Source organism: Cupressus sempervirens, chromosome 10 (genome assembly GCF_028749045.1).
Source record: "Cupressus sempervirens isolate cs-2001-9-10 chromosome 10, ASM2874904v1, whole genome shotgun sequence".
NCBI lineage: Eukaryota > Viridiplantae > Streptophyta > Pinopsida > Cupressales > Cupressaceae > Cupressus > Cupressus sempervirens.
Window position 1 is genome coordinate 986772180 of NC_143127.1, and position 15678 is coordinate 986787857.

Here is a 15678-nt window from a genome sequence, read left to right on the forward strand (position 1 = left end):
CTTCTATAATTGTTCTGTTCTTCCTTTCTACTACCCCGTTTTGCTATGGATTATAAAGAATAGTATACTCCCTCTTAATTCATGCTTCTTTACAAAAATCTTTAAATAAGTCTGAAGTATATTCCCCTCCACTATCAGTCCTAAGAGTTTTAATTTTGTGTACTAATAATTTTTCAATTAAGGTTTTGAATTCTTTAAATCTCTTAAGGATTTCTTTTGATTCTTTAAATTTTAAGAAGTAAATCCAAATTTTTCTAGAGAAGTCATCTATAAACAGTATATAGTACTAGAATCCTCCAAGAGATGGAATAGACATAAGTCCACATAAATCTGAGTGGACTAATTCCAAAACACTCTTAGTTTTTCTAGTGCTATCATGAAATGGACTTTTGGCGTTCTTACCCAGAGCGCATCCTTTGCATATGCTTGAATGATCTTTATTCAACTTAGGCAAACCAGTAACCATCTTCTCCATAGTCGATAAGGTTTTGAAATTTAGATGTCCTAACCTTTTGTGCCATATTTCATTTATATCAGCAACTTCAAGAATTAAGGCTTGAATAGGTTGACTAGGTTCTGTATTTAATTCATACAAGAATCCCTTTCTTTGACCAATCAACTTTGATTTCTTGATTGAAGAGTTCTTAGACCAGATCATTACTTTACCATCCATGAATGCAACATTATGTCCATCTTCAAGTGTTGTAACAGAAATTAAATTCCTCTTTATTCTTGGTACATAGAGTACTCTTTTGAGATGTAGAGAAATACCAGACTTCAGTTTCAAGGTGCAATTCCCAATTCCTTTGACTAAATAAGAGGAATTATCACTGATGGTAACTTCGACGTCAACTTCTTCTAATATTGAATCTAGTACTTCTTTGTATCTTGTAATTTGTGGAGATAATCCACTATCAATCATCCATGCTTTGCTTGATACTTCATTTGATAGTGCAGAATACAATACACGATTCTCAGGATCATAGTTTTCTTCTTTCATGGTAACATTTGTACAGTTTACTTGCTGCTTTGAATTCTCAGGGCAATTAGATCTATAGTGTCCAAATTTTTCACATTTGAAGCATTTTATTTTGGATAAATCTTTTTTAGGTTTGTCATTTCTTTGATTACCCTTCTTCTTGAAGTGCTTCTTCTTACATTTACATGAATTTTTATTGAGAACATGAAATTCTTCATCTTCAATTTTCAATTTTCCTCCTTTGTTAAGTATCCTAGAGTCTTCTTGTAGGCAATCTCCTTTAAGTCTATTAGATTGTCTCTAGCACTTACTCCTTGTGAGAATGTTTCCCATGAATCTGGTAACCCATCTATAGCCATAAGTGTTAGTTCCTTGTCTTCAATTATGGTCCCTATACTTGCAAGTTCGTCTCTTAAACTAGCCACCCTTAGAAAGTATGAGTTTATAGATTCTCCCTTCTTTATCTATATATAATTTAGTTGTCTTTTTAGTGCAAGGGTTCTAGTGGCATTGTTAACCTCATATGCATTTAATAATGCATCCATCATATGAAATGTTGTTTGATGTTTCATGAGCATAGGTACTATATCATGTTTCACTCCATCTAATATGATCTGCATGGCTTCCTATTTCCTTTACTCCAGATAGTTCTATTAGGTTCAATAGCAGGTTGTTTGGATGCTGATTCAACGAATTATTTCACATCATTATCTTCGAGAATCGTCATGATTTTGAATTTTCAAGCAACAAAATGTTCTTTCCCATCAAACCTATCCTCGGACCTAATTGTGCTTTCCATTGAAGATAGAAGGAAGTTGCCAGATATTCAAAGTCTGATTGTCAATTTGTAGAGCCTAAGTTCGACTACCAAAGCTCTGATACAATGTAAAGTTTCTATAAATTCTATAAGATCAAATTGTATTTAATACCTTCTATTATGCTTGCTGAAAATAATGTTTTGTGATTCAGACTTGTAAGAAGTAATTTCAATACTATAAATATTATTCTGAGATGTTTTTATTTCTGCAAGTAATCGAATAAGACAGAATTCTTTAAAGGAGCAGACTATATTTCTTTGTGTGTCCTTTATCTACAATTATACCTTTATATTTATATATATATATATACACACACGACAACCAAAGGGCATGTCCCCTGAAGGGACATGACCCTATCTAGGTTGGCCCTTAATAGTACTCCCATAATCAGCGCTCAATGAAGAATATGATTTGTAAAGACATTAACTTAGTTAAGTTTTATCCTTAATAACCACTATCCCTAAAGAGACGCCGATAATGCCTAAGAAGAAAGATATATATATTTAATGCTAGATAAGATCTGTGTGATCTATACAATCAGATCAGCATGATAATCGAAGTTACAGTTTTAACAAAGGAGAAACCCACTACTAAACAAGCTCAATGATTTACTCCCAGCCTCTTTATTCACTAACCTTTCTGAGGGTTAACTCTCTTCTCTTTACTGTTATATGTGTCAGTGTCCTTGGATTCAGAAGAGGTAAAGATGCCCATATCCGAGGATGTACAGTAGGCCAAGGGCATGAAATATATAGACCATTTGCTAGTAAGAGGACATCCATTATAATTTCCATATGAATACTGCCGAATATGTTTTCCTTTCTAATGGCTCCCACGACGAAGACATCTTCCCGCGACAGTAAACTTGTTGCCTGCGGCTGTTAGTATCGTGGTGACCTATCCGCATGGCTTCTCTGATCTGTTCCTGTTCCTTTTGCACTCGTGTGCCCTCTGTGTTCCATCATTTGACCTTCCTTCTTCGTTTTATTTATTTTGTGTTGTTCACTGTCGTTCCTTTCTTCTCTCTCGCGATTGGAGATCGGAAATGTAATGTCCCCTTTTTAGCATTCATAGCATGATGTTGTCATTAGCCTATTTCCCCACCGTCCCGTAGGCTAATCAGGGCATTAAAGGGGCTTAGAGGCCATTTGGCCTAGATAGTTTCAGTTGCAGATCTTTCTGAGGGGTTTTGAGGCAACTTTGGGCATACTTACTATTTATAGTAAGTCGTCTTGGACATGGGCGGACATCCAGTGGCAACGGTATGTTGATGCTAATTGTTTAAAATCGACAAGAAGACTTGTTTATCATTGATAAGATTTGTTATGCATTGATAAAGCTATTTTATAAAGTTAAATTTAAATATTTAACTTTATTAATGCATAGACTATAGTTTGTGGGAAATATTTAAATTAAAAAAGTCCTCTTTATTTTATAACACATTGGAGACATAAGTTACATAAAGGGAGTTATGTTTTATCCCACATTGAGAAAACGAAGGATGAAGCTCTTGTGAGAACACTATAAAAGAAATGGAAGAGCTTTTATTAAGCATGCTTGGAAATATCAAAAAAATTGGGAAATTTGTTGGAGATTATGTCTCAATAGTTTGGAGGACGAAATCCCTTCAAGCTGGAAACCTTGACACCATTGAAAGATATGGTCTTGAGATTCAACATAGTAGCAGTCCGAAAAAGCGGAACCGAAAAAGCAGGCTGAAAAAAGCGGGTACGAAAAAGCCGTCCGAAAAAAGCGGAATCGAAAAAGCAGGCCGAAAAAGCAGTTCGAAAAAAGCGAAGTAGAACGGGTAGCATAGGAGAAAATTATTACAGCCATCTACAACTAGGTTCTTTGTTATGTATTGTTTTTTAGGGTGTTATAAGCTTTCAGCTGTAAGTGTGCATTATACCAGCATTATCATTTTGTAATCCATGTAAATGCCAAAGTCTTGGCCATATTTCATGAGCATTGTAATTTTCATTGCAATTAAAAAGATAATAGTTGCTGGTGCCATTTAAGCAATTTAATATCATTATTTATCAGCTAGTTAGTTTGCATACCAACTGTTTGTAAAAATGTCAGTTGGCTGTAGGTGTTCATTTCTCATACTTAGATCATATATATGCACTGAATATTGTCAAAATTAGTAGCACACTCATGTTAGGTCATTGTGTAGTCCATTGTAGTCTTCTAGCACAAGATTTTCATTGATGCAAATTGAAGAAAAAGTCATTTGAAGCTAGCTGAAATACTATATCAGTCATACGTGCCTTGCATGTGAATTGTTTGATGAAATTCCTTGAGCTTTCATCAGCATTTTTTTGAGGGCAGATTAGAGGTGGGTTATTACAGTGGTATCAGAGCTTGCTTGCAAAGTGTTTGACGAAATGTCAAACAACTGAAGTATAAAGATTTTTGGTGTTTGAAGATGTTATAACCTATTGGGGTTATTACAGTGGTATCAGAGCTTGCTTGCAAAGTGTTTGACGAAATGTCAAACAACTGAAGTATAAAGATTTTTGGTGTTTGAAGAAGTTATAACCTATTGGGGTTATTACAGGAAACAACGGGTTCTTGGTGTTTTTGCGTGCGTTAGTTTACTGGCCTTGGGTTTTTGTTTGACATGGTTTGCATTCCACTTGGGCCTTCCTTCCGTCCGTCCGTCTTTGATAGCTTCTCTCTTTTATGGTGGATTCTACCTGTGATTGCTACAGGTGTTCACGGGTTTGTGTTTCAGTTGGATTTTCGGACATCTTGTTCATTGCGGGTTGCGTGAATGCAGGATTCTGTGTCTCTTCTTTTGCCATGGACAACTACCCCCGACCTTCCTCATTTGTGTTGACTGTTGCAGATGGCATGTTGGTTCTGTGATTCTCCATTTTTCCTTTCGTGGCCGTGGGTTTTTCTTACTTATTGTGCAATCTGATGCTCCTACTGGTGGGTTTTCGCTATGCCTCCTGCTGATGGATGTTAGTCACTAGTGTTTATTGTGAATCCAGCTACTCTTGTTGGTGGGTTTTTGCTATGAATCTAACTGGCCTTTGAGTTTTTGTACAGCTCCAAACAATGACTACAAGCGATAATCAAACCATCACATACCAGCGTTTATGCGATCGTGTTTTGAAGCTGAGAATGATAACTTCTTGCTGAAAGAAGGAGTGTCTGAATTGATAGCAAAAATTGAGAACCTCAAACAATCCACAGAATCGAACACCTTGAATAATCAACATTTTTCAAATACTTTCATCTCTGAAACAGCTAGGTTAGAATCCAACATAGAGGCTGTCATTGAACAGCTGGATAGGCTAGACAAAATCAAAGAACAGCAGACTGAAATGGCAACAATACACTCTTCTCTGATTGCGGAAACGGAACAAAAGGTGAAATTATGGGCTTCACTTTGCACCAATATAAATACTACTACCCCGAGGCTAAGTATAGAAAGATTGTCCAAGGTAAGATTGATGACGAACAGGTGCGGCATGCACGTGAGCTCAACTTGCGTGTCCGTGGTCTTACACGCACTTCCGACCCTACTGCTGCTGGACATTCCTTTCTCTCTAATCAACTTGGTATCTTAGATATTACCTTGGATAGATGCTGGTTTGGTATGGGGGACACCCTTTTCATCAAATTCTTCTCTTTTCCAGATAGGCTTTGTGCTCTTAGAGTGAAGAGAAAGTTGTTTTCTCTCCCCTCTAAAATTTATCTGGACGAAGATCTTACTAAGGCACAAGTTACAGAACTCAAACATGCTTGGGGAATTGTGGCAAATGTTAGGCATGTTGGGAAATGGGTTGTTATTAGGAATCTTAGAGCAATGGTTCGTGATTCTCCTATTGGTTGGGTAGAGAGGACAACCTCCAAATCAACATGATGGTCCCGACAGCAGTCTAACAAGAGGAAGCTCCCTTCTCTTCTTGTCAACTACTGGATGGTAATGGCTCTTTATAGTAATTACCTGATCTTTTTCAGCATGCGATGGGGCCCTCAAATATTTTGGCCGTTACTGAGATTGGCGAGAGCCCTGAGCGCCCTCTTCCAGGTTATCTTGGTTATCAGTGGCTATCAATTTGTAGGGATGAGGTCTGGACTTCTGGTGGGGTCCGTGGGTCTGGGGGTGTTGCTTGTTTGGTTCGAGATGATATTTTCAGTTTCACTTCAATTGTTCACTCTGACGCTTATGCCAAATTTATGTGCGTCTGGATTGGTCAGTGGAAATACCGACAGAGAGATATTTGTATTGTTGTTTGTTATTTTCCTCCGACCTCCTCTCCTTATGCCATTCATGACCCGGAGAATGGAGATACTTATTGTGATCTTCAAGAGAGTATTTCACAGTTTGAGGCTTGGGGTGATATTATTATTCTTAAAGACTTCAACGCTCGAACCAAGGATTTTCAGATTCCTTTGCATGATCGTGGCTCTAATTTGAACTGCACTTCTGAGTTAGATCCGATTACTATGGGCTTGCAATGCACCTCAAAGGATGTTTTTGGACCGCTCTCAAGTTATGGCCATCACCTCCTCCAGCTTTGTGAGTCTTCTGAATTGTTGATTCTAAATGGTTTATCCTTCCTTCTTGGATCGAACCTCTTTACCTGTTGGTTGCATTGTGGTGGTGCGAGTGTTGTTGACTATGTCATTTCCTCTCATTCTTTCATTTCTTCCATTCACAGTTTCACCATTTCACATCTCCCCTTAGCTGATCATGCTCTTCTTAGGATTTCTATTTGCATTTCACCCCACCCTCAGTCCTCTCACAGCCTAGCTAATACTATCTCCCTTCCTACTCACTTTCATTACCCTGAAAGCGATGGTGAGCTTTTTACTTATCACCTTAGGAGACTTCTGACACCTGCTAGCATTAATGAGTCACTTGTTGCCTCTGACATGTTTGATTCACTTGCCTCTGCCATCTGGGATTATGCTCTTCTTTCTATCCCCCACCATTCCCCTAACTCTCTCAGAGCTAAGCGTCAGAATACTTGCCCTATGAATAAATAGTTTGATGCTGATTGCAAAGCTTTCCATCGCTCTGTTTGAGTCGCCTGTGAGACTCAGTCTCTTGCCTTCACCCATCTACGCCTTTCATACCTTCGTTTTCTTCACCACAAGAAACATTCTTTTTTCTCCTTTCAGTGCAGAACCCTATGCTCCGTGCTTATTCAGAATCCCCAAATCTTTTGGCATACCCTTTTCCCTCGTTGCTCCCCCCCATCCTCCACTCTCGACTACCACTCTCTGACCTCCCATATCATTACGCTTTATGACATTCCTAGGCAGCCACCTCTCCACTCCACTCCACCTCCTTACTACCACTTGTTCACGTACTGCAATATTATTGAGGCCATCAGATCTTTGAGATGCAACAGAGCAGCAAATGAAGAGGGTTTCCAGGCAGAACTTTTCAAACTTGGTGCTTCGGTTCTTGGATCTTACCTTCCTATACTCTTCAATAGAGTGATTTGCACTGGGTTTCCTAAACCCTGGTCTAGACATGTGGTTTACCCTATTCACAAGTGAGGGCCTGCTTCTGATCCAGGTAACTATAGAACTATTATGATCAAACATACTTTTGCCAAACTTTATGCCACTGCTCTGAACACCATGTTATCTAGTGAGCTTGATAGAAGAGGTTGTAGAGTTAAAGGGCAGGCTAATTTTCGAGCAAACTACCAAACTATGGATCATGTTTTCACACTGCAAGCTATCATTGAGGAAGTTAGAAACCGCTCTCAGAAAGTCTATTGTTGTTTTGTGGACTTTCGTAAGGCTTTTGATTTTGTTCCTAGGTTGGCCTTATTTCAACGGCTTCATGAGATTGGGATTTCAGATATGTTGCAGACTATTATTATGAGACTTTATGAGAGGGTAACCAGTAGGCTCAGGACTCCAAAGGGCTATTTTGTTCCGATTCAGAGCACCATTGGAGTGAAGCAGGGTTGTCCTCTTTCTCCTACACTGTTTGGTTTGTATATTGATGAGTTGGAGGATTTCCTTCGGAACTCCTCCCAATTGGGAGATGGGTGTTCTTTGCATCAGGTCTTGATCTCCATTCTCCTCTTTGCTAAAAATGTGGTTCTCTTAGCCTCTTCTCCCGACAGCTTACAGAGACTCCTTGGTGGTCTGGCTTCTTTTTGTGATCAGTGGCAACTTGTGGTCAATTTGTCTAAGACTCGGGTTATGGTCTTTAACTGTTTAAAGACCTCTCATCTTCATTTCTTCTTTCAGGGTCAAAAGGTTAAGATTACTCCCTCTTATATGTATCTCGGTGTGAAATTCTCGGGGCTGTGCTTCAGCTTGAGACTAGCTATTCAGTCCAGAGTTAGTAAGGGCATGGGTTCCCTGGCTTTGCTGGAAAGACAATGCTTCAGGCATCATTTCCAAGATATTCGTCCAAGTTGTCCCTTTTGGACTCCTTGGTTCGTCCGACAATTCTCTGTGGCTCGGTTGTTTGGGGGCCTTCTCTTATTACTTCTAATTGGGCTTCTATTGAGCAGGTTCAGATGTTACAGCATATCATAAGATCTCACAAACTCACCCCCCACAGCATTGTCTTGGCTGAGTTTGGAGCCCATCATCTCAAACTTGCCGCCATTTTTGACTTGATTTGGTTTCTTCATCGACTTTGTGGTTTTATGGAGATGAATGTGGACTGACACAGATACTCTCATCTAGCATACTGTTCTTCTGTGGAGAATATGAGATCCGACACTAGGTCTCATTGTATGTCTATTTACATGCAACTGTAGACACCTAAAATCCCTTAGAAAATAAAGTATTTTTATTTTCTGAAAAGTCCCTGATGACATAATCATTTATTAATTAATTATTTATTTAATTAATTAATTATTTTTTATGCCATTAAATCCCCTTGTCTTAATTAAAAATATTTAATCAAGGAATCCCTCCCAAAAATGTTTAAATCTTATTTAAACATTATTTCCTTATTTATTAATTATTTAATTAATAAATTCACCAAAAAAATCCAAAATAAATAAAAAAATTATTTTTTGCCCAAAACTTGGCCAATTTCCAGACCACTAACCTCTTTCAAAATCTTCTAATCCTTCTTTAATTTTGATTAAAGGCTAATCCCATCATTTCCTACCCCTAATCCCAACTCAAAATATTTAATTAAGATTAAATATTAATCCTCATGTTTATTAAAAAAGTTTTAATAAATATCTCCTCAACCCAAACCCTTGAAATAAATAAAACTTTATTTATTTTCTAAAAATCTAATTTATCCTCATCCTAAAAAGTTCTAGACTCTTCTAGTAAGTCTTTATCCTCATCCTAAGAAGTTCTAGACTATTCTAGAAAGTCTTTATCCTAATCCAAAGTCTAGACTCTTCTAGAAGATGTCTTTAAACCTAATCCTAATCCCTTCCTAACCTTGTCACATTCCCTAAAAATGGGTTAAGACTTACTAACCCAAGCCAAAGTTAACAAATATCTCCTCCTTCACCCACCCTCATTAAATGCCATCCACTTGCCTATCCCTAAGCTAATCCTAATCCATCCTCTAATCATTTGCACAAGCCTAAGCAAGCTTAAAACCTTCCTAATCAAGCTCAAGTCGAAATTCCTCTCATCTCCCTCAAAATATCCCAACCATAAAACTTTATGAAGTCCACTAGGCCATAAATGACTCTTCCAAGCCCTTTTATTGCTCTTACAAGCCATTATGAGGGTCTTATGAAGATTTTATCCCTTGAGCCTCCTTTGTTGACTCATCCTTCCCCTTTCCTCCATCCTCTCACCCTGTGACATGTGTCACTCCCTGATTGGCTGTAAAGAAGCACAATCCATGTGCTCTCCTCTCATGCAATCTGAGCCCTCCATGAGCTTTTCCCCATCCTTGCATCTTAGCCCTCAATCCCTCAAGCCTCTTGCCTATAAATTGGATCCTTCCCCTTTGCAAAACAACACAATCCATGAAGTAAAGTCATAATGCCATTTTAAGAAGCCATTTTACATCAAAACCATACACTCACACTCAAATTCCAACTCCATTTGAAGCCCTTTTTGAAGCATAAGCTTGAGCATACATCCTATCTATTAGACAAAGCCACTCAACAAGAGAGCTTCTCATTGAGAGAGCCCATTAATGGCTCATATTCTCAATTAAGAGCTCATCTTAGTCTATCTTGAAGTTTATGAATTTTGTTTAGTTTGTAGAAGCTCTATTTAAATTTGGTTTCTATCAGCATACTAACATTGCTCATATACAGGAACATGTAGAGATTCTCATGCAATATTCTTGGGACCACTTGGTGAGCTGTATTGTAACATTATAATATTTGATGTAATTATTTTATATTGGGGAAATAAATTAAATAAAGTACCCAATATTGAATGTGAGCCAATGGAATTAAGTAGCACGTGGTTTATGTAATGCCATTTACTAGTTTAGAGGGAGCTTGTTTCTATAAAAGAAACCACAGCGATAGTTGTTGAGGTTAGCTAGGTTAGCATTTGTGGAGGTTGGAAGCATGGCATGGGATGCGTGGATTCATGCTTGTTCACATGGAGTGCTTGTTTATGGTTGGGGTTTTCAAGGCTTTCATGGTTGTGTTGCAATTTTGATTTTTTGAATAATACGTGTATGATTGGATGTTTCCCTCATGAGGGTTTTCCTAGGATATATCTCGTGTCACATTTTTGTGCGTATGTTGTCTATTCTCTTGCATATGGATTCTAAGTGCTTTTTTGCATAAGATCTATTATGGGTTATGTGGAGATTGTCAAATAGTTGGCTGCAAGTTTCGTATGTTCGGACTCCTAGGGTGTACTCCAAACTTCTTAGAGAGCATGTCCATTTTTAAAAAGACTCCAACTTGGACCTGATCATCTTCTAACTGCTTCAGTTTCTTCCTGGTGTGATCAATATTAAATTGTGAAGTCTTTGCAGTGCTTTCCACAACTCAAGTGAATTATTTAAAATATGCAATTGAGTTTTCTTGTGACATTTTCACATATCACCCCATTACAAATGGGGTTGCAAATGGGGACCCCCTCTTTTTTTCACTTGATTGCTTAGTTTGTCATAGGTGTTTTTCGGTTTTGCTTAGCATGGCAGTAACTTTGATCTCTTGGCTAGAGGTTGAGAAGGTAGTAAACCCATGTTAGTCTAGAGAAAATACAGAGTCCATCCTTAATGAGGGTAGTTCAAGTCTTATCCTTTGCACAAGTCAAGTTAGGAAATTCAAATCCAAAATCCATGAGTGACTTTCAAAATTGGTAATAGAGTGAAAAATCATGAGGAAGTTTGTCTGAAAAGTTGTGAATTGCCAAAGTTGGAAATCCATGAGCATTACAAGAGGATTGAAAATCAAGCTTTCAGATCATAAAGGACCAAAAGATTTTCAATCCCAAAGTCCTAATAAAGATTCAAGAATCTCAAAACCTAATTCAAGATCAGTATTCCAAATCTGTGATTAGAGATTTCAAAGTCAATACCCTAATTGAAGAAGTGATATCATGATAATAGTTCACACTTGCATTTTAATTCTTCTTCATGATTTTATCCAAAATTATTTTGCAGGATTGATTGCATGGAAGTGCAAAGATCCAAAATTTTACTTCACAACATGAGGATGATGGTCAAGGGAAGATGGCAGACGGGTTTGAGCATAAAGACAAGACTCACACCACAAGAAGGAATTCAAGGACAAGTTATACAAGGAACTAGATAGCTCTACAAATGAAGAATGCTATTCTTGGGTTTCCCTTGGAAATCCAAGGATCAACAAGAAGGGCCCAATTATTACGAGTAGGTCAAGATAGCAAAACAAGAACAATTTTGAAAACAATTCAAGGAGGAAGAATTCGGAAAACTAGGAAGGATTATATGAAGACGGCATTCAAGAAGGTGATAAAGAATAACAAGTCAAGGTGGAGCAATTTGGGAATGTGAACTATCACAATCAAGCAAAGGTTGAATAATGTTGACCATCAAGAGATATTAATAGAGATGCAGAAACTTCTTTATGACGATGATTGTAACATCCCTTATCTAGAACAAGTTGTATGAGTTTGTCGTTAGCCTATTTCTTCATGGTCTCATAGGCTAACCAAGACTTTTAAGGGACTTTGCGGCCATTTTGCCTAGGCAATTTCAATTGTAGGTCGATCCAAAGTGTATCGATGCAGTTTTGGGAATACTTATTATTTGTAGAAAATCAGTTTAGGCATGTTTAGGATCTCCAGTGACACTGTCATGTTGATGGTAAATGACTAATATCTACAGAATATTTTAATATACTCAATTGATTTATTTGTGCATTGATAGAGCTAGTTTTTTAAGTTAAATATAAATACTTAACTTTATTAATGTGGGGCTATAGTTAAGTGAGAAATAATTAAAGTTTCTTTGTTAAAAAACACATTGGAGACATAAGGGAAAGTTATCTTAAGTGAAATGGGGTAATATTAAAGGAAAAGCACTCGCGGGAAAATAGGGGGGAAAAGCAACTGCAGGAAAATAGGAAAAACGTTATTTTAAACTTCATAAAAACAGGACACAGAGAATTTCTCTAACCTCGCTTTATAGTAAAGTGAATGCTTTAAGGGCATGCCCTTGTATTTATATTCACTGATGATTATCCTACACATCCGTTATTGCAACATTTTAAAATACATTACCTCTTCATGTAAACCATCTTGTAAAGTTTCACCATGGGCATTTTTTGAATCAATATGTTGCTCCACTTCAATATGATTCTCATTATCCTTATCTCTATCCTGCATAAAGATTTCAGCTCTGTTAATTAATTGATACAGCATTAAATTTAGAAGCATCAGAATAAATTTCTCAAAAAGGGGTATCAAATAGAGGAACAATATATAAATTAGGCATAAAATGCAATAATATCCATTGCTTGGAGATAATCTTTAGAGATCATTTATTTTCAATTAAGAAGGAAAACTGCCTGTACCAGTCAATAGTCAGCCACAACATTTCCATTAAATTTATATATTAATCTCATAGGACTGATGATTAGCATAAGAAGTGATAATTTGATCTTGTAAATAAAATATGGATCAGAGATGAACAATGCACAGTGTGACTAGTTAACTCCATTGTAATAGAACATTTGAAGTTTGTTAAGCAACTTTAAGGCTTAAAGTAACCATCAGAATCTCGTCCATTTTCATACTGTGGAAATTAAAGGAAACACGGTCAATTGGTAACAGAGCTCTTCTTAACACACTCTACTAGTGTAGTACATGTTCCCCTTGCATTTGATTAGAAAATCTGACAGATTTTGAGAATGAAGCTTCCCTCAATTTCATGGTCCTATATAGTGTAATCTTTATGTGCATGCCAATCCATTTAAGTCTCCTGATGTGATAGTTTAAGAACACGAAAAAGACTATCTCCTTCTGATGCTGAAATTTTAAAAAAAAATATCACACAGAATTTCTCTCATATCACTTTGTAGTAATGGAATGCTTGAAGCATATAACATATATCCTATGCTTATCTTTTCTTTGATTATTATCTTGCACATCCCTTGTTGCAGAAAACGGGATTAAAATACAGTACCTTTTCATGTAACCTATCTCGTAAAGTTTCACCATGGGCATTTTCTGTATCAATTCCCTGTTCCATTTCTACATGATTCTCGTTCTCATCATCTCCATCCTGCAAAATGATTTCAGTTCTGTTGATTAATTGGATACAGCATTAAATTTGCGAGCACTATTAAATATCAGAAAATTCTCAAAAGAAAAGGCATGAGATAGAGAAACAATATACTGATTGTGATGTGAATATCAGGATTTAATTGTGTGATTTTTGAGTCAAACTCGATGACCCATGTTTCATGAGTAGTGATTCAACATGAATCCATCTCTCATGAGAATAAATGGAACACTTAGCACTCATTGGATCTAGGTGATGCTCACAGGGGTGAAGCACCAGGACTTCCCGGGAGGTCACCCATCCCAGTACTACTGCAGCCTGAGCGCGCTTAACTACGGAGTTTCTTCCATAGTTAAACCCAAAGCTTGCAACCCCATTTGCAAAACCTTCACCAAGTGTTGTGCCTTATGAACCATTCATTAGAAAGCCTCTTAAGCTCATCAATTGATAAGTAGGAGATGATTTCCACAGCTAGTCAAATTGTGATGTGAATATCAGGATTTAACTGTGTGATTTTTGAGTCAAACTCGATGACCCATGTTTCATGAGTAGTGATTCAACATGAATCCATCTCTCATGAGAATAAATGGAACACTTAGCACTCATTGGATCTAGGTGATGCTCACAGGGGTGAAGCACCAGGACTTCCCGGGAGGTCACCCATCCCAGTACTACTCCAGCCTGAGCGCGCTTAACTACGGAGTTTCTTCCATAGTTAAACCCAAAGCTTGCAACCCCATTTGCAAAACCTTCACCAAGTGTTGTGCCTTATGAACCATTCATTAGAAAGCCTCTTAAGCTCATCAATTGATAAGTAGGAGATGATTTCCACAGCTAGTCAAATTGTGATGTGAATATACTGATTATACAAAGTGCAACAATGCCCATTGAAAGTACATATGCCAGTTATATTAATCTCATAGGACTAATAATCAGCACAAACTTCCCTTATTGAAGAACCGGAGTTAAAATAAATTACCTCTTCCTTTGTCCTTTCCAATAAAATGTCACCATTGGTGTTTTCTGTATCTATACCTTGTTCTGTTCGTACATGATTCTCACTAGCCTCATTTCCATCCTGCATAAAGATTCCAGTTCATAATTAAATGGGCTGAGCCATGTGTGGAGAAAAAGAAAACAAATATACCAATCAAAAATTAGATAGAATTTTTTCCATATAATTTACAGTTTGGCATCTTACAAAAAAATGTGGAAACTCGAAACATAAACATACAAGATGAGCATACCAATCTAATTTGTTCAAGAGAATGAGATTAGAGAACTTCAAGGTGGACTCAATTTAAGCATCCTGTAAAATACATCAGATGATGTTCATTTCAATTTCATTAGCAAGGCATGCATATGCCATTTAAAACATTGACCGCACTATAAATCCAGGAGCAATTGAAATCTGTTTGCCCAAGGTCTGAGGATCGGTAAGATGGTCAACAGTTTCCACCATTTAGTGAACGACATTGTTCAAAGAGTCAATGTGTACTCAAGAGTTAATTGTGCTGAGTTTTTTCAAGTTTCTATCAAGTTTTGTGAAGCTAATAAATTCAATGAAGTAGTTTTTTTGTCCTATGTTCCACAGCATTTTGGGGGCAGGGATGGCAGGAAAGCAAGGGATGTGTTTCACAGATAGCAGTCCATGGGCCAACAGTTTAACATGACATGATAACAGTAGTATTACAGCAACAAAATATCTGATTTCAATGTTTCATAGTTCTAACTTTAAACTCAAACTTTAAAAAAATTAGATAGACAGCAGCATTAAAATTTATAGATGTTAGTTCCACTACTTAACACTAAGAACAAGTGTGCTTCATCTGACTGGAGATATGGATCAACCACCAGAAACCTGTCAATCCTGGCTGCACCTCCTCCTCATCAACCTACCTAACATTTTTAGGATTACAATTCCAATGTGTTGTTGGAGCCTATCAATATTTAGTAGTCTAGCATTATTTAAATCTAAAGACACAATGAATTGCAACTAGCCTCTGTACTCATCTAGATGTTGACATGTCCCTCTTTGTAACAACCCATTTTCCCGAGTCTTAATTAACAACTAACATACTCAAAGAGAAACAGTTATCACTTCATTTTCATAGGACAACAATTAAATCAGTTCGTTCGAATGAAAGAGGTTGACGGTTAAAATCAGTAAAAAAAAATTTCTTAACTAAGAACTTAAAACACCTTCAAATGAATTTACTGTAGAA

At 37.1% G+C, this 15678-nt stretch overlaps 1 protein-coding gene across 4 annotated transcripts in view; it reads right to left on the reverse strand.

The window, feature by feature from the left end:
- PSL4 (calmodulin-binding protein) overlaps positions 1 to 15678 on the reverse strand; it is a 70486-nt gene that overhangs the window by 30201 nt on the left and 24607 nt on the right. For 2 of the 4 annotated variants that reach the window (XM_089807629.1, XM_089807627.1), the window contains exons 6-8: positions 14433 to 14531; positions 13355 to 13453; positions 12451 to 12549 (exon numbers count right to left, since the gene is read on the reverse strand). In XM_089807629.1, the coding sequence (XP_089663755.1) occupies positions 12451 to 12549; positions 13355 to 13453; positions 14433 to 14531 (297 nt within the window). The remainder of the gene's footprint in view (positions 1 to 12450; positions 12550 to 13354; positions 13454 to 14432; positions 14532 to 15678) is intronic. The other 2 variants (XM_089807628.1, XM_089807630.1) reach the window with 2 other exon arrangements.